Source organism: Macaca fascicularis, chromosome 15 (assembly GCF_037993035.2).
Source record: "Macaca fascicularis isolate 582-1 chromosome 15, T2T-MFA8v1.1".
NCBI lineage: Eukaryota > Metazoa > Chordata > Mammalia > Primates > Cercopithecidae > Macaca > Macaca fascicularis.
The window spans coordinates 15,330,950-15,352,942 of record NC_088389.1 but is presented as its reverse complement, the minus strand read 5'-3'; the positions used below and the strand labels follow the sequence as shown (position 1 = coordinate 15,352,942).

The following is a 21,993-nucleotide window of genomic DNA, read 5'->3' as shown; positions in this document are numbered from 1 at the left end:
GACTTCATCTCAAAAAAAAAAAATGTTTTTTTGAATAATTGTGTAAATTTATCATAGAGCCATGCCATAATTTATTCCCATATTGTTGGACATTCAGGTGTTCCCAGCCTTTTGGTGTATATATTTAGCTGCAGTGAATACCTTTGAATATTAATCTTTGCCCACACTGCTGATTCTTTCCTAGGGGAGTTTCCTTGAACTAAGATTGCTGTGCATTTTGCCTTTAGCTGTAGTATTTACTATGAATAGACTCTGGAGTCTAGGTTTGACTGACTGAGTGGAGACAGTGTCTCAGGCCGGGCAGGCTGATCAAAGTGACTAGGAATCACAGTAACACATTGTGATGGAGAGGTATTCAGCTGTCCAAACAAGGACCTGGAATAACCACTGGGCATCCTGAATTTTCCAGAATGCTGAGTATACACCACACAGTAGCGTTTCCTTTTTATGTTTTCACTGCCAGGTGGAGGCCCTGCTGGCATCCGAAGATTATGGCAAAGACCTGGCTTCTGTGAATAACCTGCTGAAAAAGCATCAACTGCTGGAAGCAGATATATCTGCCCATGAGGTAAGCAAAGGGAGGCAGGCCAGACCCAAGTGCCTGGGACGCGGCTGTGCCTGACTCCTAAGGAAAACTAGCATGTTTGAGAAAAGAGAGTGACTTCTTTCACTTAAAGCAGCCATTCTCAAAGGTTGTGGCCTCAGGATCATTATACACTTGACAGTTATTGAGGCTGTTAAGAGATTTTTATTATGTAGGTTTTATCTGTCAGTATTCACCATTATTAAAAGTTAAATTTTAAGGCCTGGCGCGGTGGCTTACGGCTGTAATCCCAGCAGTTTGGGAGGCCCAGACATGCGGATCACTGGAGGTGAGGAGTTCGAGACCACCCCGGCCAATGTGGTGAAACCCCATCTCTACTAAAAATACAAAAATTAGCCAGGCGTGGTGGCGGGTGCCTGTAATCCCAGGTACTCGGGCAGCTGAGGCAGGATAATCGCCTGAGCCCAGGAGGCAGAGGTTGCAGTGAGCCACGGCACTCCAGCCTCGGCAGCAGAGTAATACTCCATCTCTAAAAAAATAAATAAATAAAATGCTGAATTTAGGTTGTCGTGTTTTGTAGTGGATGAAAATTCAGCTTTGAACAGGTAGGTAGATAGAAAAGACAGGAATAGTTTGATATGGATAAGTGTGAATAATTTTCTTTGATACTATACCAAAGTTGTAGTTTCTTAAAGCTTGGCTGTGGTCAGGCACAGTGGCTCACACCTGTAATCCCAGCATTTTGGGAGGCTGAGGCAGGCAGATCATGTGAGCCCAGGAGTTCAAGACCAGCCTGGGCAACATGATGAGACTCTGTACAAAAAAATACAAAAATTAGGCTGGGTGTGGTGGGTCATGCCTGTAATCCTAGCACTTTGGGAGGCCAAGGTGGGCGGATTGCCTGAGCTCAGGAGTTTGAGACCAGCCTGGGCAACACAGTGAAACCCCGTTTCTACTAAAATATAAAAAATTAGCCAGATGTGGCAGCGTGTGCTTGTAAATCCCAGCTACTCGGGAGGCTGAGGCAGGAGAATTGCTTGAACCGCTGAGATCATGTAACTGCACTCCAGCCTGGGCGACAGAGTGAGACTACGTCTCAAAAAAAAAAAAAAACCCACAAAAATTAACCAGACGTTGGGGCACGCACCTATAGTCCCAGTTGTTTGGAGGCTGAGACAGGAGGTTCACTTGAGCCCAGGCAGGAGGTCAAGGCTGCAGTGAATCATGATCACACCACCGCACTCCTGGATGACAGCAAGAAAAAAAAAAGTGTCTCAAAAAAAACTTTTTTTGAGTTGCAAAGTGGCCCCTCAAACCTTGTCAGTAAATTTTTTATACTGGCTTATATTAAAACCCACTGGTCCATCTTGGGCTTTGAATGTAGCTCTTACCTATGCATGATTTTGTAACATCATGCATGGCTCATTTGGTAAATATTGCTTCACTGAGCAATATTATGCCTGTTGGTTCTATATTTTGACATATGTGATTATATGATATCAAAACATTGCTGTTAATACCACCAATTTCATCAGAAAAATCTTCACATATTAGGAAGCCATCAGGCTTCTGATGGTGGATGTTTAAGTTTTCTAAAATTCTAACTTTCTCATAGAAGTTTGAATTTTATCATTAGTAACAAACTGTCAGTATTACTTGAAGTGACAGGCTCACTTTATTTGTTTTGGGCCAGGTATCTGTGAGATACCAAGTCTGAATGACCATAGTTTGTCTGTTGGTTGGTCTTTCAAGTACAAAAGAATGCCTACTCAGTAAAATTAACTTTCACTGCCTTAAGGACATTCTTAAGTGAAAAAGCAATTTTTTTTTTTTTTTTACTGTGAGTGGGTGGCAGTGAAGAATCCACTTCTGCTAGTAATTTGCCACTGCCTTGATTTGAGCTAAAGCACCAGCATGTCCCCTCCTTCTCCATTGCTTTTGTACTATCAGTGCAAATGTCCACACAGTAAAAAAGGCAAATAATGTCTTATAATGTTATGAAAATAGTTTGAGTTCATAAAATGCCAGAGGTCCACATAACATACTTTGAGAATATCAACACTCCACATCTCAGTAAGGAATTCCTGAGTTCTTAGGTTCAAGCAGATAGTTGTAAGAGACCCAGTTTCTGACCCTCTTATGTCCTCTGCCCCAGGATCGCCTGAAGGACCTGAACAGCCAGGCAGACAGCCTGATGACCAGCAGTGCCTTCGACACCTCCCAAGTAAAAGACAAGAGGGACACCATCAACGGGCGCTTCCAGAAGATCAAGAGCATGGCGGCCTCCCGGCGAGCCAAGCTGAATGAATCCCATCGCCTGCACCAGTTCTTCCGGGACATGGATGACGAGGAGTCCTGGATCAAGTACGTGTTCTCAGTGGCCTGTAATAGTGGGCAGCAGAAACCACAGGCTGACTGTTGAGGCAGAAGGTTTCTATCTCCTGGCTGTAGTGGTGAGGCTGGAAACCCTGCTGGACTAGGATCCCAGCTTGGCCACTCACTCCTGGGATGCCTCTGTTTTCTGCTTTCCGAGTTTACAGTGATGATGATTGGCGGTGGTGGTGATCCACGCTGGTTACATAGGCCCTGTCTAGACCCTGCCCTTTAGATTCCCGTGAAAGTTAGTGAGTTTGTGTCTGACCTCCTGGAGAAGATCCCTTCTCCAAGGAAGGAGCTGCTTTTTTTCTTATTCTCTATCTACCCCCCAAAATGTCAGTCTACTGATTCCAGTTGACGTAGCATGTAAACAAACATCTTTTGTTTTTTGAGACGGAGTCTCGCTCTGTCGCCAGGCTAGAGTGCCACCACGCCTGACTAATTTTTGTATTTTTAGTAGAGACAGGGTTTCACCATGTTGGCCAGGCTGGTCTCAAACTGACCTCCCCTGACCTTAAGTGATCCACCCACCTCGGCCTCCCAAAGTGCTGTGATCATAGGCATGAGCCACTGCTCCTGGTCAGAAGGCTTTAAGGAAGTAAGGAATTAAGAGAGAGGATTTTGTTCTTAAAAGGCATTTCTGGCCAGGCACAGTGGCTCACGCTTGTGATCACAGCGCTTTGGGAGGCCGAGGCGGGCAGATCACTTGAGGTCAGAAGTTCAAGACAAGCCTGGCCAACATGGTGAAACCCCATCTCTACTAAATATACAAAAATTAGCCAGGTGTGGTGGCGGGCGCCTGTGGTCCCAGCTACTTGGGAGGCTGAGGCAGGAGAATCACTTGATCCAGGGAAGCGGAGGTTGCAGTGAGCTGAGATTGCACCACTGTACTCCAGAGCAAGACTCCGTCTCAAAAAAATAAAAAATAAAAATACAAAAATTAGCCAGGCATGGTGGTGCAGGCCTGTAATCCCAGCTACTCAGGAGGCTGAGGCAGGAGAATGACTTGAACCCGGGAAGTGGAGGTTTCAGTGAGCCGAGATCATGCCACTGCCCTCCATCCTGGGAGACAGAGCAAGACTTTGTCTCAAAAAATATGTATGTTATATAGCTGGGCGTGGTGGCTCACACCTATAATCCCAACACTTCGGGAGGCCAAGGTGGGAAGATCGCTTGAGTCCAAGAGTTTGAGACCAGCGTGGGCAACATGGTGAAAACTCGTATCTACCAAAAATAGAAAAAATTAGCCAGGCATAGTGGCGCACACCCGTGGTCCCAGCTACTCAGGAGGCTGAGGTGGGAGGATCACTCAAACCAGGTAGGCGGAGGTTGCAGTGAGCAGAGATCATGCCATTGCAGTGTACCCTGAGCAACAGAATGAGACTCTGTTTCAAAAAATATATATGGGTTTATGTATGTATACATATAAATAAATATCTTCATATATTTACAGACATATTGATACATATTTAGTATACATGATTGATATATATTGATATAATTTGATAGGGCTCCTCAGGGCAGCACCAGTGGTGCCTCCCATCCTCCAGTGCATCCCCAACCCTCTAGAATCTGGACACACAGCAGGGCTCATAGATGCATAGATGGACAGAGGTTCTCGGTCACTACTCACTGGGCAAGTAGAGGCTTTTGTTTTCCAGAAAACTGGCAAGGATTTTCCCAGAAAGATTAGTAGATGTCTGTGAGGTCCACAGTTGACCTGATGTCCCCACTTGAAAGCAGGGAGGTGCAGAGACCGACTGTGCCGTTCCCCGTCTCTCATTCAGGGAGAAGAAGCTGCTGGTGGGCTCTGAGGACTACGGCCGGGACCTCACCGGCGTGCAGAACCTGAGGAAAAAGCACAAGCGGCTGGAGGCAGAACTGGCCGCGCATGAGCCAGCTATTCAGGTAGGGGCCGCCTTCTGCCAAGAGGGCAGAGGTGTTTGAGTGGGCCCTAGGGGACAGACAAACCCCTTGCGCTTATTTCACTGAGGTCCCTAAAGTGTTCATGACCCCTCAGTCCAAACCTGGAGAAGTCCCAAATTTGATGTTGAGGACTTTTCCTGGGAGCCTCAAGACAGAGGCACCAGCAGAGCTACCTGCTGTTAACCTCATTGTCCTTACCTGTCAGGGTGTCCTGGACACTGGCAAGAAGCTGTCCGATGATAACACCATCGGGAAAGAGGAGATCCAGCAGCGGCTGGCGCAGTTTGTGGAGCACTGGAAAGAGTTGAAGCAGCTGGCATCTGCCCGGTGAGTAGTCAGAGGCAGGAGCTCCCGGGAACAAGTGGAAGGCCAGCACCCAAGGGCAGACTCTGAGCTGTGGGGTCCACTGGGCCCTCCTACCATCTCCTGGACCTTTGGCCTCACATGTGCCATAGTCGGTTTGCTCCAGAGCCACCTCCCACAGGCCATGCTAAGGTGGTCTCATTCTGTTAATCTGGAGTCCAGAATCACACATGATTCTCCAGAAATGAAGACATGAGAGTCTGGAATCACGGAGTGGGTGATTTATGGTGTTCCGTGGACAGACTGATTGTGAGGGCCCACTTTTTTTGTGAATTTTTTTTTTTTTTTTGGTTGAGACGGAGTCTCTCTCCGTCGCCCAGGCTGGAGTGCAGTGGTGCAATCTCGGCTCACGCAGGCTCCGCCTCCCGGGTTCACATCATTGTCCTGCCTCAGCCTCCTGAGTAGCTGGGACTACAGGTGCCCTCCACCACGCCCGGCTAATTTTTTTGTATTTTTAGTAGAGACGGGGTTTCACCGTGTTAGCCAAGATGGTCTCGATCTCCTGACCTCATGATCCGCCCGCCTCGGCCTCCCAAAGTACTGGGATTACAGGCCTGAGGCACTGTGCCTGGCTTTTATGAATGTTTTTAAGCATATGTTAACTATCACAATCAAAGCTGGAGGAGATTATGGCTGATTTTCTTCCTGTCTGCTGTAATTAGGGGTCAGCGGCTTGAAGAGTCCTTGGAATATCAGCAGTTTGTAGCCAATGTGGAAGAGGAGGAAGCCTGGATCAATGAGAAAATGACCCTGGTGGCCAGTGAAGATTATGGAGACACTCTTGCCGCCATCCAGGTGAGACAGAAACCAAAGGTGTCACCTGCTGTCTCTCTTGGCAACTGCCTGCTGGTCATCATTTCCCTGTTGGTTTGTTAAAGGGCCCTGCTCTTAATAGGAGAGCACACAGGGCCAGCAGCCAAGGCCTCAGTAGTTGGTTTTAACCTTCAAGATCTCACACTAGGGGACATTGCCCTTCAGTAGACACAATTGGTGTGGCTTTATCAGTCTCGGTTCCCAGGCCCTGTCATTCGCCAGGCAGTGGTGGGCTTGGGTCTTTGTATTAGTTTCCTGGGGCCTCCATAAATAAGTACCACAGGCAGAGTACCACAGATGGAGTTCCATAGACGGAGTACCACCGACGGAGTACCACAGACGGAGTGGCACAGATGGAGTGGCACAGAGTGGCTGAGGACAACAGAGGTTTATTGCTTCTCAGTTCTGGAGGCCAGAAGTCTGAAATCAAGATGCAGGACCATGTTCTCCAAACCTGTAGGGGAGGATCCTTCTTGCCTCTTCCAGTTTTTGTTGGCACCAGGTGCCCTTGGCATGTGGCATCATCACTGTAGTCTCTGCCTGTCTTCACATGGCCATCTTCCCTCTGTGTGTCTTCACTTGGCATCACTCTGTGTGTCTATTCACGTTTCTGTGTGCTGTTGTAAGGATATCAGGCGTATTGGATGAGGGTCCACCCTAATGACTCCATCTTACCTTTGCAGAGTATGTTTGCAATGATCCCCTTTCCACATTCATGGGTACCAGAAGTTAGGGCTTCATCATCTCTTGAGGGGGACAGAGTTCAGCCCGTCACATACTCCCTAAATTGGTTAACTGTTGCTACATAACAACCTGCCTAAATGTAGTGGTTGAAAGCAACACCCATTTCTTATTTTTAAGAATAAGATCCACAGATCCATGGGAAATGAATCCATTTCCCATGGATCTGTGGATCAGTAGCATCTGCAGCTGTCACTGGAGGTCCCTCATGCTCCTGCATTCAGGCAGAGCGTGGCTGGGCTGAGAGATCAGTCACACACTGGCAGCTGAGCCTGAGTGTCACCCAGCCTGGACATCTCTGTTCCCCTCCACGTGGCCTGTTGTCCTCCAGCTGGCTAGACCAGCCTCTTTCAGCAGCACTCAGACAGGCGAAGGCAGGAGCTGCAGGGTGTCTGCAGCCTCACACATCATCCTCACTGCCTTCTGGCCAAAGCAAGTCCCAAGACAGCCCAGAGGCATAGATGGACAGATTCGCCTCTGGAAAGGAGATGCTGCAAAACATCATGGTCAGATATGTCTAAATTCCTGTCCCCAGATGTGGAAGCAGGAGTATGCACTCCCAGGAATCGAGTTAGCTCTGAGCCAGCTTCCTCACCGTAGGAAGCATCCTCCGCTGGTCAGGGTGATTCAGGTAGAATTTAGATGGTCAGTCATTTCCCATCCTCTGCATAGTTGAGTTCCCTGGAAGCAACGAAAAAGGCATTGTCTGCAGCGCTTACACTGTACTGAAGAAAAGACATGGGGCCGGGCATGGTGGCTCACGCCTGTAATCCCAGCACTTTGGGAGGCTGAGGCGGGCAGATCACCTGAGGTCAGGAGTTGGAGACCAACGTGGCCAACATGGTGAAACCCCATCTGTACTAAAAAATATGAAAATTAGCTGGGGGTGGTAGTGCATGCCTATAATCCCAGCTACTTGGGTGCCTGAGGCAGGAGAATCACTTGAACCTGGGAGGCAGAGGTTGCAGTGAGCCGAGATCACACCGCTGCACTCCAGCCTGGGCAACAGAGCAAGACTCTGTCTCGAAAAGAAAAAGACATGACTTGGAAGGCCTTTTCTGAGATGTGTTCAAGTTAAACCTTAAAAATGTGTCATTTTTGTTTGGGTGTGTATCTTCAGCTTGGTTTGTGTCATTCTTGTCGTCCTCTTGGGGGAGAGACCATAAGACACTGTTGATGGATAACAAAGGGTTTGACCCTTCCCAAAGGTCCAAAGACTGTCCCTGCCAAGGCCTGTCCCAACACCGCTGGTTACTCTCACTGCCTCGTGTTTTCCTTCCTTTTATGATTCTGTTTTTATTAATGTTCCTCTTTATTGTCCTCTTCCCCAGCTAGCCTGTAATGTGTGCATGGACAGGGACCATAGCGGTTTTGTCACTCTCTGTCCCTGGGGCCTAGCCCACAACACATAGCAGGCTCTCAATAGTGGGCCTTGGCTGCTTCTACTCCAGGGCTTACTGAAGAAACATGAAGCTTTTGAGACAGACTTCACCGTCCACAAAGATCGCGTGAATGACGTCTGCACCAATGGACAAGACCTCATTAAGAAGGTGAGTCCAGCCCATCGGTAAGACCTCCATCACCCACTGGGATACCCACATGTTGGTACCACAGAGGTTCCCCAAAGTTCACTTCCTGGGATGTTCAAACCAAGGTCTGCGTGGAAACCAGTAGCAATTCCATTCCTGTGTTTCGTGACAAGTTGGATGTTTCCCCCTTTTTAAAGCCAGTAAAGTTATTCTGCAGTGCTTATTTTTTCTGCGTTAAGCATCAGAGACACTGGCACTCCCAAATGCTGCTCTTAGTTTATTTCTCAAGCAGTACAATCTCTTTATAGGGACAGTAGAAAATGCAAATAAGCAAAGCATAAAATAAAAATTACCCATAAAACCCCACCCAGAGACTACACATTAGATCTTTGTGTCTTACCTGCCAGACCTTTTCTCTCCACAGGTATAGAGCTACCAACTAGATCAAACAGCCCCAGAGATTCCCATTTAATAGGATCATATCACTCCATTAATTATCAAAAACCTGGAGCCTGTACAGGGCATTTTAGAAATGAATCTACTTCATTCGCGGCCCTTTTGGGAGAAAACAAAATAAAGGGACTTGGTGCTTTCCCAGCAACAATGAAGCCACATCCTTCCCACATGGAAGCTCTAGACTGAAGGCTGTGCATCCATGGGTCTGGAATTTACCAGTAGTCACTCAGGTGCAGTGGCGCACCTGGAGTGCCTTAGGACAGAGGTGTTTTGTTTTTTTTTTTGAGACGGAGTCTTGCTGAGTAGCCCAGGCTGGAGTGCAGGGGCACGATCTCGGCTCACTGCAAGCTCCGCCTCCCGGGTTCACGCCATTCTCCTGCCTCAGCCTCCCAAGTAGCTGGGACTACAGGCGCCCGCCACCACGCCCCACTAATTTTTTGTGTGTTTTTAGTAGAGATGGGGTTTCACCATGTTACCCAGGATGGTCTCGATCTCCTGACCTTATGATCCACCCGCCTTGGCCTCCCAAAGTGCTGGGATTACAGGCATGAGCCACCAAATCGGGCCAAGGACAGAGGTTTTAACAGCTTTGGTCTCCTGTCACACACACATCATGAGAAGGATTTCTCATCACAGAGGTTGCACTCAGCAGTCATGGCCTTGACACTAGGGTTTGATCCATAGGCAGCAACAATGTAGCTAAAATCCATTTCACTGGAGAGCTTTTTTTCCTTGCTCTGATCTGCAAATAAACTAGCACGAAACTAATTTCAGATACATGTGTAGATATAGACGTGTTTCCTGCGCACTTAACCCCCCAACACACACCCAGACAACATTCCCAGTTCTTCAAGCCAGGAGATCACCGGTGTGAGTGTCCTTCGGCCTTCTAGCAATGAGCCGGCTGCCTTTTTTTTTTTGAGACGGAGTTTCACTCTTGTTGCCCAGGCTAGAGTGCAGTGGTGCGATCTTGGCTCACCACAACCTCCGCCTCCCAGGTTCAAGCGATTCTCCGGCCTCCGCCTCCCTAGTAGCTGGGATTACAGGCATGTGCCACCACGCCCAGCTAATTTTGTATTTTTAGTAAAGACGGGGTTTCTCCATGTTGGTCAGGCTGGTCTCAAACTCCCGACCTCAGGTGATCTGTCCGCCTTGGCCTCCCAAAGTGCTGGGATTACAGGCGTGAGTCACTGTGCCCGGCCAGCAAGCCAGCTGCTTTGTCCTCAGCAACAGCCTGTTTCCTCCTTGAATTTCTCTTTCAATTCTTTTTTCTTTTTCTTTTTCCCCTTTTCACAGATGTTAAAGAATTTCTCTTTAAATTTAATGTGACTTGTAGTATGTTGTTTTTTTTTTAATTTTATGTATTTTTTTTAAATTTTATTTATTTTAATTTTATTTATTTATTTATTTTAGACAGAGTCTCGCTGTGTCGCCCAGGCTGGAGTGCACTGGCGCAATCTTGCCTCACTGCCACCGCCACCTCCTGGGTTCAAGTGACTCTCCTGCCTCAGCCTCCTGAGTAGCTGGGGTTACAGGCGCCCACCACCACTCCCGGCTAATTTTTGTATTTTTATTAGGGACAGAGTTTCACCATGTTGGTTAGGCAGGTCTCGGACTCCTGACCTCATAATCAGCCTGCCTCGGCCTCTCAAAGTGCTGGGATTACAGGTGTGAGCTACCGCACCCAACCAATTTTTTTATTTTTATTTTTTGAGATGGAGTCTCACTCTTGTCACCCAGGCTGGAGTGTAATGACGTGATCGTGGCTCATTGCAGCCTCTGCCTCCCAGGTTTCAGCAGTTCTCCCACCTGAGCCTCCCTAGTTAGCTGGGACCACAGGTGGGTGCCACCACACCTGGCTTCTTTTCTTTTCTTTCTTTCTTTCTTTTTTTTTTTTTTTTAGACTGGGTCTCACTGTGTTGCCCAGGCTGGTCTCCAACTCCTGGGCTCAAGCGATTCTCTCGCCTCGTGCTGAGATTACAGGAGTGAGCCACTGCACCCAGCCCTATATGTGTAGTATTTTTTTTTTTTTTTTTTTTTTTGAGATGGAGTCTCGCTCTGTCACCCAGGCTGGAGTGCAGTGGCCTGATCTCGGCTCACTGCAAGCTCCGCCCCCCAGGTTCATGCCATTCTCCTGCCTCAGCCTCCCGAGTAGCTGGGACTACAGGTGTCCGCCACCTCGCCCGGCTAGTTTTTTGTATTTTTTTTAAGTAGAGACGGGGTTTCACCGTGTTAGCCAGGATGGTCTCGATCTCCTGACCTCGTGATCCACCCGTCTCGGCCTCCCAAAGTGCTGGGATTACAGGCTTGAGCCACCGCGCCCGGCCTATATGTGTAGTATTTTAAGTGATAATATTCAATTTTTTTCTATCAAAAATAATACTAGTGAATATATCATTGTAACTTCAAATTTCAGCCCATTCCTTTTTTTTTTTTTTTTTGAAACAGTCTTGCTCTGTTGCCCAGGCTGGGTGCAGTGGCACAGTCTCAGCTCACTGCAGTCTCCGCCTCCCAGGTTCAAGCAGTTCTTATCCCTCAGCCTCCTGGGTCGCTGGAATTACAGATGCGCGCCACCATATCTGCCTTTTTTTCTTTTTTTCTTTTTTTTTTTTTGTATTTTTTAGAAGAGACAGGGTTTCACCATATTGGCCAGGCTGGTCTTGAACTCCTGGCCTCAAGTGATCGGCGTACCTCAGCCTCCCAGAGTGCTAGGATTACAGGTGTTAGCCACTGTGCCTGGCCCATATTTCTTTAGAATTAATTCCTAGGACTGGCCGGGCACTGTGGCTCACACCTGTAATCCCAGCACTTTGGGAGGCCGAGGTGGGCAGATCACCTGAGGTCAGGAGCTCGAGACCAGCCTGGCCAACATGGTGAAACCCCATCTCTACTAAAAATAAAAAATTAGCTGGGCATGGTGGTGTTCTCCCATAGTCCCAGCTACTCGGGAGGCTGAGGCAGGAGAATCTCTTGAACCCGGGAGGCGGAGGTTGCAGTGAGCTGAGATCACGTCACTGCACTCCAGCCTGGGCGACAGAGTGAAACTCCGTGTCAAAAAACAAAAAAAGAATTCCTAAAAGTAGAATTGCCAGTACAGTGTATTCATCTGAAGCCTTTGACTGTGTTGCTCTTACAAAAGCCTCACCTATCATTGTTTACCCAGCAGTGGACAGGGGAGCAAGTGGCCCATTTTATAGAAGTTTAGAGCCTTTCCAGGGAGGGCATAGTCAGGTAACCACAGCAGGTGAGGCTGACCAGTGTGTGCCTCTCTCCATGGCCTAGAACAATCACCATGAGGAGAACATATCTTCAAAGATGAAGGGCCTGAATGGGAAAGTGTCAGACCTGGAGAAAGCTGCAGCCCAGAGGAAGGCGAAGCTGGATGAGAACTCGGCCTTCCTTCAGTTCAACTGGAAGGCGGACGTGGTGGAGTCCTGGATCGGTGAGCACTGTCGGAAAGGCCCAGAAGAGCCTTCCCAGAGCTGCTCTTTGTCTCCTTCCATGTCATTGGTTTTCTTCTTCAGAGAAGAAACTGATCAATTGTGGGCATGGCAGAGAACCTACTACCAGGGTAGACCACTGACTGCCAGCTAGGAGGAGACAGTGTCCTGAGGCCAGAGCTGCCGGAACTGGGCTGGCACCAGGGTTAATAAAAGCCTGTAAATGCTGCTGCAAGCAGAGATGGCATAATGTGACGTCATGACATGAACAGAGTGGGCACAGCAAAGGCACCACTAGCTGCCCTGGTCGGGCACCACGCAGCTCCTGGGTGAGGGGAAACTGGGTCCTGATATCGGGGTCCCCGTGTCCTGGGTAGTCCTGGGTTGTAATAATAGCAAGTGAACTAGAGAACAGGCTACAAGGAGCTCCTCATGGCACAGATGGCGGCCAGGCCTGGGTGCAGGGAGGGGCCCGCTAATGTGGGTTCTGAGGCTGCAGTTAGGAATATTGGAATTTATGTGTACACAAAAAATGGTTTGTCTGGGTTTTGGCTTTTTTCTTTTGTAATCCATCTCACTCCACTGAGGAGGGTGGTATATTTTCCACACTTGGTTTTCTAGGTGAAAAGGAGAACAGCTTGAAGACAGATGACTATGGCCGAGACCTGTCTTCTGTGCAGACGCTCCTCACCAAACAGGTCTGCCCTGCCCCTTCATTGGTTGAAATGTATGCAAATAGCATCTCCTGCGAGATGACTGGGGATGTCTTTCACTGACGCATTTAACTATCTTCTATTAGCCCCTGGGGATCAGCAGGATAAAGATCCTGTCCTGGTCCTCAGAGAGCTTCCAGACTAACTGGGGAAGCAAACACAGAACCAGGCATCTCTGCAGCAGCCTGCTGGGTGCTGATGGGATGGGCACTGCAGGGGCACTCCCTCAGTTCTCAGCAGGCGAGGGTTGAAGGGGCAAGCCCTCCTAAGCGAAATCATGAGGGGTGAATGAAAACGGTCAGGGAGAGAGGCAGGGCGAGTGTTCTAGGCAGAGCTGGCAGGGACCCCTGGGGCAGAAGAACTGAAGGCTGGGGTCAGGGAGGTGGGAGAAGGCTGCCGCAGTGATCTGCGGGCTGAAGGAGAGCAGGAAAGGGGGCGTGTGTGACCCAGTATCAGCAGTGTCCAGGCAGACAGTTTGGCTTGGGCATCTGGGGGACATGCTGGCGCCATCTGAGTCGAGGCACCTAGGAAGAGCTAGTTCCAGTCTTGTGGAGTCACCACAAATTGGCTTGTCACTCCTTGTTCAGGAAACTTTTGATGCTGGCCTCCAGGCCTTCCAGCAGGAAGGCATTGCCAACATCACTGCCCTCAAAGATCAACTTCTTGCTGCCAAGCATGTTCAGTCCAAGGCCATCGAGGCCCGGCACGCCTCCCTCATGAAAAGGTGGAGCCAGCTTCTGGCCAACTCAGCCACCCGCAAGAAGAAGCTTCTGGAGGCTCAGAGTCACTTCCGCAAGGTGAGGATGGGGCCACGTGAAGCTTAGCTGGCCCACAGCTCAGGGAAGGAAGCCCACCTTCTGTCTGCCCAACTCTGCCCCTCCCCCGTGAGGAAGCTGTGAGCTCAGTGCAGAGCTTTCGAACATGGGTGTGGCGTCAGTTAAAACCAAGGCAAATGAGAGGGCCTTGTGAGATCGACATTCAGAAGCACGCAGGACAGACTGAAGACAAGGGCAAAGGGTAGGAAGGGGAAAAAAGGCTGGTGAAGACTTGAAGAAGGGGGAGCAGGAGACAGGAGCAGAGGGGAGCTGTGTGCGCCTCTGATTCCCAGGAACCGCCCCGCACCCCACCTCCTGCACTGGGTCGGCATGTCCAGCCCTGACGACTCCGCTAACTCAGTCACTTCTGCTTCCAGGTGGAGGACCTCTTCCTGACCTTTGCCAAAAAGGCTTCTGCCTTCAACAGCTGGTTTGAAAATGCAGAGGAGGACTTAACAGACCCTGTGCGCTGCAACTCCTTGGAAGAAATCAAAGCTTTGCGTGAGGCCCACGACGCCTTCCGCTCCTCCCTCAGCTCTGCCCAGGCCGACTTCAATCAGCTGGCCGAGCTGGACCGCCAGATCAAGAGCTTCCGTGTAGCCTCCAACCCCTACACCTGGTTCACCATGGAGGCCCTGGAGGAGACCTGGAGGAACCTACAGAAGATCATCAAGGTACACCTCCCGCTGCCCTCAGGAGCTGCTCAGCCTCCCAGAGCCCTTGCTGGGCCCTGCTCAGAGCCCACACTGAGTAATGACAGGACAGGGCAGGAGGAAGGAGCATGGTTTCATCAGAAGTTTCCATTTCTTTCTGTTTTCTTGAGACAGGGTCTCTATCACCTAGACTGCAGTGCAGTGGTGCCAACATGGCTCCCTGTAGCCTCAGCCTCCCAGGCTCAGGTGGTCCTCTTTCCTGAGCCTCTTAAATAACTGGGACTACAAGCACATGCCACCACGCCTGGCTAATTATTTTAATTTTTGTAGACAGGGTGTTGCCATGTTGCCCAGGCTGGTCTTGAACTTCTGGCCTCAAGCAGTCCTCCTGCCCAGGCCTCCCAAAGTGCTGGGATTACAGGTGTGAGCCACTGTACCCAGCCAGAAGTTTCCAGTTTCCTTTTTTTTTTTTTTTTTGAGACAGAGTCTCAAAGGCTGGAGTGCAGTGGCCGGATCTCAGCTCACTGCAAGCTCCGCCTCCCGGGTTCACGCCATTCTCCTGCCTCAGCCTCCTGAGTAGCTGGGACTACAGGCGCCCGCCACCTCGCCTGGCTAGTTTTTTTTTTTATTTTTTAGTAGAGACGGGGTTTCACCGTGTTAGCCAGGATGGTCTTGATCTCCTGACCTCGTGATCCGCCCGTCTCGGCCTCCCAAAGTGCTGGGATTACAGGCGTGAGCCACCGCGCCCGGCCAGAAGTTTCCATTTCTGACAGTCCAGCAACTCCCTGCTTGACTGGCCAGTCGCTTCCCCGCCAGGTCCACCCCTTCCTGAAGCACCTCGGGGGGTGGGAACAGAGAAAGAACTACCAAGTGCTCTGAGCCGGCCTCATGTCTCCCAGCCTCCTTCCCCTCTCATCTTTGGGGAGGTTCCTTGCAGGGAGGCCACCTCCATCCATCCTGAGCCCATCTGTGAAGGAGGGGCTGGTGTCACTGCCACAGCAGTGCATAGCATCTGCCCCCCTTTGGCCCTCAGGAGAGGGAGCTGGAGCTGCAAAAGGAACAGCGGCGGCAGGAGGAGAACGACAAGCTGCGCCAGGAGTTTGCCCAGCACGCCAATGCCTTCCACCAGTGGATCCAAGAGACCAGGTGCCAGCCCTCTGGGGCCAGGGGGCAGCAGCATGTCCCTGCTATGCTTAAGCCCTGGAGAGCCTCCAGCCCCCAGGAGGTGGGGGTGCTTTGTGTAAAACCAGAGGCAGCCTGGGAATAAAGCTGGGCTGGCAATGCCTGGTCGTGTTTGGAGCCGGGAGTGGGAGCATAGGTAGAGCAGCCTCCCAGTGCTGCATGTCCCAGAGACCAAGTTGCTGGAGCTCCTGGATTGAGTGGGGCCACACAGGGTGTGTGATCAGCCCCAGCAGTGATTTGGCGACAGACGATGCAGGGTCTATGCACTGAGTACTGATGTTGCTTTTGTTTTCCTTTCTTTCTTTTGTCTTCTCTCTGTCCCCCACCTCCCGATTGCTGCTGTTGTCCGGATACCACCTTGTCTCCTGGCTGCTTGGATCTGCTCTCCACAGGACATACCTCCTCGATGGGTTAATATTGTTTTCTTCCTTCTCCGGGCTTGTCGTGTGGGGTCTCGTGCGCTTGCCCCTCTGCCCTTGTCCTGTAGCCTGGCTTGTGGAGGATCCCGGGATGGGCCTTCCTGCCCAGGGCAGGCTGCACTTCCCCTCCCACCTTTCCCATCACCTGACAAGGAGCGTGTTCCTTGCCCCAGAGCCCATGGTCCCGGGTCCCCGATAGAGCCTTCAAGCCAGAGGGAGCTACCCTTGCCTCACTGAGTGATTCCAAGGGCTCACTTTGGGTAGTGAAGGTGATGAAGCACGAAGGCCAGAGCTGGAGTCCAGGGGCCCTGAGAACCCCCGCGCCTGTCCAGTCCCCGGGCTCTGTTGGGCTCTCAGCGCTGCTTCCGCAGCGTGTCCAACAGTGGTCAGTGGGCATGAAGCAGATGGCAATGTTGGGGGCTCAGGCAGGGTACAGTAAGTTCACAGCTGAGAAGGGCTGGGCACTGACACCTCCCAAGTAGCTGAGGCTGCCACTTGACTTTCCTGGGGTCAGGAAGGGTAAGAACTGTCCGCCCTAATAGAAGGCAAAAATGCCCCCGTTATGATGTGATAGACAGGACGTGGGAGGAGCCCCAGGGAGGAGCAGAGCTGTCCCACCCAGTCCCGGTGGGGGCTTCTCTGCTCAGCCTGGGGCCTCTCCCTGGGCGGGTCACCTTTGTCATCTGCCAAGCCCGCTGTGAAAGCCAGGGCTGGTGGGACTGGAGTGGCTTAGCCTGCACTCCTGAGGCTCAGCACACAGGCATATCAAGCCTGTATAGGCGGCCAGGAGAAAAATAGACCCCTCCAGCCGGGCCACACATTCTGATGGCAGAGCAGCTGGGGACGTAGGGATCGCAGTTTCTGGCCTGTGCCCGTAGGACACCCTGGCCACCTGACTCCCCTCCCTGCCCCATGGCTGTGTCTGCTGGTCTTGTTCTTGTCTCCATGAGGTCATGAGGTGCCACGCTCCCCTCACCTTATGGCTCCTTCCAAGCCCTGCCCTTCTTGCCCATTCCTAGTGTGAGGTGCCTGGGGTGAGCCATTGGGCCTGCTGCCTCCAGGTACCCGCCAGGCACCAGGTTGCCCTTGCCTGCGCCCTGCCAGCTTGGGCCTTGTATGTCTGTTGCAGTGTGCTCTTGCCTCCCCTCCCTTTGGTGTATTCATTTGGTTTCTTTTCTTTGACTAGCATAGCATATCGTCGAGTCATTCGTGTCTATCAGTATGAAGTTGGGGATGATCTGTCTGGAAGGTTTTTCTCCTTATTTCTCTTCTTACCTCACTGTGGCTTTACTGATGCACTCTTGACATCCCCAGGCGGCTCCACCCTGACTAACCTGCCGCCCTCGGCCGCTTGGGAAGGAGGGGTCTGTCCTCCCACTGCACCGGCACCCAGCCTCCTGCCCCCAGGTCCTGGGGGGCATTTTCCCCGGGGGGACATGGCGTGACTGTGAGTCTGACCTGCTGGGGTAGGAGGAAGCCTGGTGCCTTGCCTTGCTAGAGCACTTTGAACTTGGGGAGATTGCAGAGCTAACCCCAGCTCACTGGGTTTTAAAAGGGTAGGCTGGGGCGAATGTGGGTACAGGGGAGCTTGGGCTAAAACCCCACCAAGGCCATACACCCTGTGTGAATCCATCCTTGCACGTCCCTAACTTGTCGTCTTTGTTTACTGGTAGCCTCTGTGACCTGGCACTGTGTTCTCTTGGGAAGGAGCTTCCCCAAAGCCCATCTGCTCTCAGAACTTGATCCTAGAGAGGAGGCTGCCTCCCTGACTGTGTCTAGAGGATGAAACCGGGATCTGGGGCTTAGTCACAGCCATCCCTCCTTTTGGCACAGTTGGTTGTGATCTCCCAGCACTCCACTTGTGTCCTTTGTCTGCAGGGTCGTGCTCTCATTCCCCCTAGAATGGGGCTCCCTCCTCAGGAACCTTGCCAGGACACTCCAGGGTTTCTATGGGGAGGCTGTCAGGTTCTCAGCCTCCCCTCTGCCCTGAGGTCTCCCGTCTGTCAGGTGTCAGGGTGTCCCATCTCCTCCAAGGCTGCAGAGAGGATGCTCAGACAGGCTTGCAGCTGCCCTGTACCCATGGGGGAATTTAAACTCCATTCCTGAGTCATCCTGGCCTTGGGAGCAAGACGAGTGGGCTCAGCCCTAGCCCACACCAAGGCAGCAGCTTCCCATCTCTAAAACGGGAGAAATGCTCCCTGCCCTCCCTGGATTCCTGGGGCCCATTAGATAAAGATGGCCAATTGCAGTTAGGTTCAGTTCCCTTAAAAGGAATGTGAGGTTGCCAGGCACTGCTCTGAGAGAAGGTTCATTCTGAGCTCTCGGCCAGCTGGGAGCAGGCCCTTTTCCTTACTGTCCTTCTGTGTCTAGGTCCTGCATGGTGGAGGAGTCGGGGACCCTCGAATCCCAGCTTGAAGCTACCAAAGTAAGTGCCCATGGGGCTGTGGCCCAGCAGAGACCCCTCACCCAGCCACCCCCCAGGCTACCCCTTCCCTTCCTGGTTTAAAGTCAAGAACCAGATGTGCTATTGTACTCTTTTTTTTTTTTTTTTTGAGACGGAGTCTTGCTCTGTCACCCAGGCTGGAGTGCAGTGGCCGGATCTCAGCTCACTGCAAGCTCCGCCTCCCGGGTTCACGCCATTCTCCTGCCTCAGCCTCCCGAGTAGCTGGGACTACAGGCGCCCGCCACCGCGCCCGGCTAGTTTTTGTATTTTTAGTAGAGACGGGGTTTCACCGTGTTAGCCAGGATGGTCTCGATCTCCTGACCTCGTGATCCGCCCGTCTCGGCCTCCCAAAGTGCTGGGATTACAGGCTTGAGCCACCGCGCCCGGCCTATTGTACTCTTTTCCCTTGGTCTAAAGCAGTCTAGGGCTCTTCTCTCTCTCTTCTTTTTTCTTTCTTTCTTCATGGAGTCTCATTCTGCCGCCCAGGCTAGAGTGCAGTGGTGCGATCTTGACTCACTGCAACCTCTATCTCCTGGGTTCAAGTGATTCCCCTGCCTCAGCCGCTCCCAAACAGCTGGACTACAGATGTGCCAGCACGCCCGGCAAATTTGTGTTTCTTTTTAATTATCCTTTGAGATGGAGTTTCACTCTTGTTGCCCAGGCTGGAGTGCAGTGGGCATGGTCTTGGCTCATTGCAACCTCCACCTCCTGGGTTCAAGTGATCCTCCTGCCTCAACGTCCCAAGTAGCTGGGATTACAGGCGCCCACCACCACACCTGGGCTGTTTTTGTATTTTTTGTAGAGACAGGGTTTCATCATGTTGGCCAGGCAGACTGGTCTCAAACTCCTGACCTCAGGTGATCTATCTGCCTTAGCCTCCCAAAGTGCTGGAATTAAGCGTGAGCCACCACACCTGGCCTAATTTTTATGTTTTTAGTAGAGACAGTGTTTTGCCATATTGGCCAGGATGGAGTTGCCATCCAACTCCTGATCTCCAGTGATCTGTCCGCCTCGGCCTCCCAAAGTGCTGGGATTATAGGCGTGAGCCACCACTCCCTACCGAGGGCTCTTCACTTTAAAGAAAGTCTGGGGCTGGGTGTGGTGACTCACGCCTGTAATCCCAGCACTTTGGGAAGCTGAGGCGGGTGGATTGCTTGAAGTCAGGAGTTCGAGACCAGCTTGGCCAACATGGTGAAACCCCATCTCTACTGAAAATACTAAATATTAGCTGGGTGTGGTGGCAGGCACCTGTAATCCCAGCTACTCAGGAGGCTAAGGTAAGAGAATCACTTGATTCTGGGATGCAGAGGTTGCAGTGACCCGAGATCAGGCCATTGCACTCCAACCTGGGTGACAAGAGCGAAACTCCATCTGAAAAAAAATTAAGTCTTTGGGCACAGTGGCCCACACCTGCCCCAAGTCCAGCATGGGCAATGTAGCAAGACCTTGTCTTAAAAATAAGGCTGGGTGTGGTGGCTCATGCCTGTAATCCCAGAACTTTGGGTAGGCCAAGACAGGCAGATCACTTGAGCCTAGAAGTTCAAAACCAGCCTGGTCAATGCAGTGAAACTTCACTTCTACTAAAAATACAAAAATTTGGGTGGGTGTGGTGGTGGGCACCTGTAATTCCAGCTACTCAGGAGACTGAGGCAGGAGAATCACTTGGACCCGGGTGGTTGCAGTGAGCTGAGATTGCCCCACTGCACTCTAGCCTAGGTGACAGAGTGAGACTCCATCTCAAAAAAAAATTAAAGATCTTTGGCCATTGCTTCCTGGAGTCCTCACCGCACTTATCCTCAGTGTGCACTGCCCCCTGGCAGGTCTACCAGCTGCTTTAGAACCCTCACATTGAAAGTCTCTCCTCCTGCTGAGGTGGTTGGGGTTTCTTCAGCTTCACCCCATCCCACTATTCCTATTCTAAAATGTTCTTGTTTTAAGAGGTCTCAGGCCAGGCCTGAAGCAGGAACCAGAGGGCAGTAAGTGGCTCCTGGGCTGGTGACTGAGCTGAGGGCCCCTGTCTGAGCATCTGTGCTCCCCGCCCCTGCAGCGCAAACACCAGGAAATCCGAGCCATGAGAAGTCAGCTCAAAAAGATTGAGGACCTGGGGGCCGCCATGGAGGAGGCCCTCATCCTGGACAACAAGTACACGGAGCACAGCACCGTGGGCCTGGCCCAGCAGTGGGACCAACTGGACCAGCTGGGCATGCGCATGCAGCACAACCTGGAGCAGCAGATCCAGGCCAGGTACCCGGGAGGGCTGTGGGCCAGGCTCAGCCTGGAGCCCAGGGAGGAAAAGACATGGTCACCTGCTGTGTGGAGGGTCTGCTCCCTAATTTCTGTTCTTCTTTCAGGAACACAACAGGTGTCACTGAGGAGGCCCTCAAAGAATTCAGCATGATGTTTAAGTGAGTTCAGCCCACTCGCCCTGGCTGGGTGGGGGATGTTCGGCAGCAGGGCTGTGTGCTGAGCTGCCCTCGGCTTTGTGCTGCAGACACTTTGACAAGGACAAGTCTGGCAGGCTGAACCATCAGGAGTTCAAATCTTGCCTGCGCTCCCTGGGCTATGACCTGCCCATGGTGGAGGAAGGGGAACCTGACCCTGAGTTCGAGGCAATCCTGGACACGGTGGATCCAAACAGGTAAGCCTTAGGCTGGGTGCTGTGAGCCTGTACCCTGAGCACCCACCTGCCCTCCCTGCTCAGGCTCTTGCTCCTCCTCTCCTAGAGATGGCCACGTCTCCCTGCAAGAATACATGGCTTTCATGATCAGCCGTGAAACCGAGAACGTCAAGTCCAGTGAGGAGATCGAGAGCGCCTTCCGGGCCCTCAGCTCAGAGGGAAAGCCTTACGTGACCAAGGAGGAACTCTACCAGGTATGGGCCTCAGGAGGTGGGTGAAGAGGTGTCCTTTGGAAAACTAAAGCCACATTTGTGGCAGAGCCGAGTCTGGGGCAACAGGCCCTGTGCTGGGTACAGTTTTCTCCCCATTTACAAATCAAACCCAGTATGGACTGAAGTCCTGGATCTGCTCGTAGCAGCAGCTCTGAACCCCCAGCATCCTGAGACCTGGGAGGTCAGGTTTGAAGTGGGTGCAGCTGGCTCAGACACTAGGTGTGGTCTCTGACCCCGTAGAACCTGACCCGGGAACAAGCTGACTACTGCGTCTCCCACATGAAGCCCTACGTGGACGGCAAGGGCCGTGAGCTCCCCACTGCGTTTGACTACGTGGAGTTCACCCGCTCGCTCTTTGTGAACTGAGCCACTCCCTGGGTCACCCGCCCCTCGCTGCTTGCCCCGCGTCGCCTTGCTGCATGTCCGCTCCTCTCTGTGCTCTCACTTTCCACTGTAACCTTAAGCCTGCTTAGCTTGGAATAAGACTTAGTAGAAAATGGTGCTTCACTAACCCGCTTCCGGTCCAGTCACAATCACCATGTCACTGTGGGGACCCAGATCCACGTCTTGAAGCAGCTGCCCTCATTCCGACTTCAGAAAATCAAAGCAGCTGGCTCTTCCCCTTGTTCTCCCGCCCTCCCCCAAATCTGTTTTCATGTAAAAGACAAATAAATGATGACTTCCCCCAAAA

General features: G+C 51.5%; 1 protein-coding gene across 20 annotated transcripts in view; it reads left to right on the top strand.

The window, feature by feature from the left end:
- The window catches only part of SPTAN1 (spectrin alpha, non-erythrocytic 1), an 86,404-nt gene extending 64,411 nt beyond the window's left edge, over positions 1 to 21,993 (top strand). For 9 of the 20 annotated variants that reach the window (XM_074016361.1, XM_005580723.4, XM_074016359.1 and 6 more), the window contains 19 exons: positions 464 to 568; positions 2,700 to 2,908; positions 4,708 to 4,828; positions 5,052 to 5,173; positions 5,872 to 6,004; positions 8,215 to 8,313; positions 12,031 to 12,190; positions 12,810 to 12,886; positions 13,489 to 13,698; positions 14,094 to 14,390; positions 15,403 to 15,515; positions 15,944 to 15,961; positions 17,157 to 17,219; positions 18,341 to 18,395; positions 20,461 to 20,657; positions 20,765 to 20,818; positions 20,905 to 21,051; positions 21,137 to 21,284; positions 21,543 to 21,993. In XM_074016361.1, the coding sequence (XP_073872462.1) occupies positions 464 to 568; positions 2,700 to 2,908; positions 4,708 to 4,828; positions 5,052 to 5,173; positions 5,872 to 6,004; positions 8,215 to 8,313; positions 12,031 to 12,190; positions 12,810 to 12,886; positions 13,489 to 13,698; positions 14,094 to 14,390; positions 15,403 to 15,515; positions 15,944 to 15,961; positions 17,157 to 17,219; positions 18,341 to 18,395; positions 20,461 to 20,657; positions 20,765 to 20,818; positions 20,905 to 21,051; positions 21,137 to 21,284; positions 21,543 to 21,668 (2,454 nt within the window). In that variant the 3' untranslated portion in view covers positions 21,669 to 21,993. The remainder of the gene's footprint in view (positions 1 to 463; positions 569 to 2,699; positions 2,909 to 4,707; positions 4,829 to 5,051; positions 5,174 to 5,871; positions 6,005 to 8,214; positions 8,314 to 12,030; positions 12,191 to 12,809; positions 12,887 to 13,488; positions 13,699 to 14,093; positions 14,391 to 15,402; positions 15,516 to 15,943; positions 15,962 to 17,156; positions 17,220 to 18,340; positions 18,396 to 20,460; positions 20,658 to 20,764; positions 20,819 to 20,904; positions 21,052 to 21,136; positions 21,285 to 21,542) is intronic. The other 11 variants (XM_005580722.3, XM_045373855.2, XM_005580719.4 and 8 more) reach the window with 2 other exon arrangements.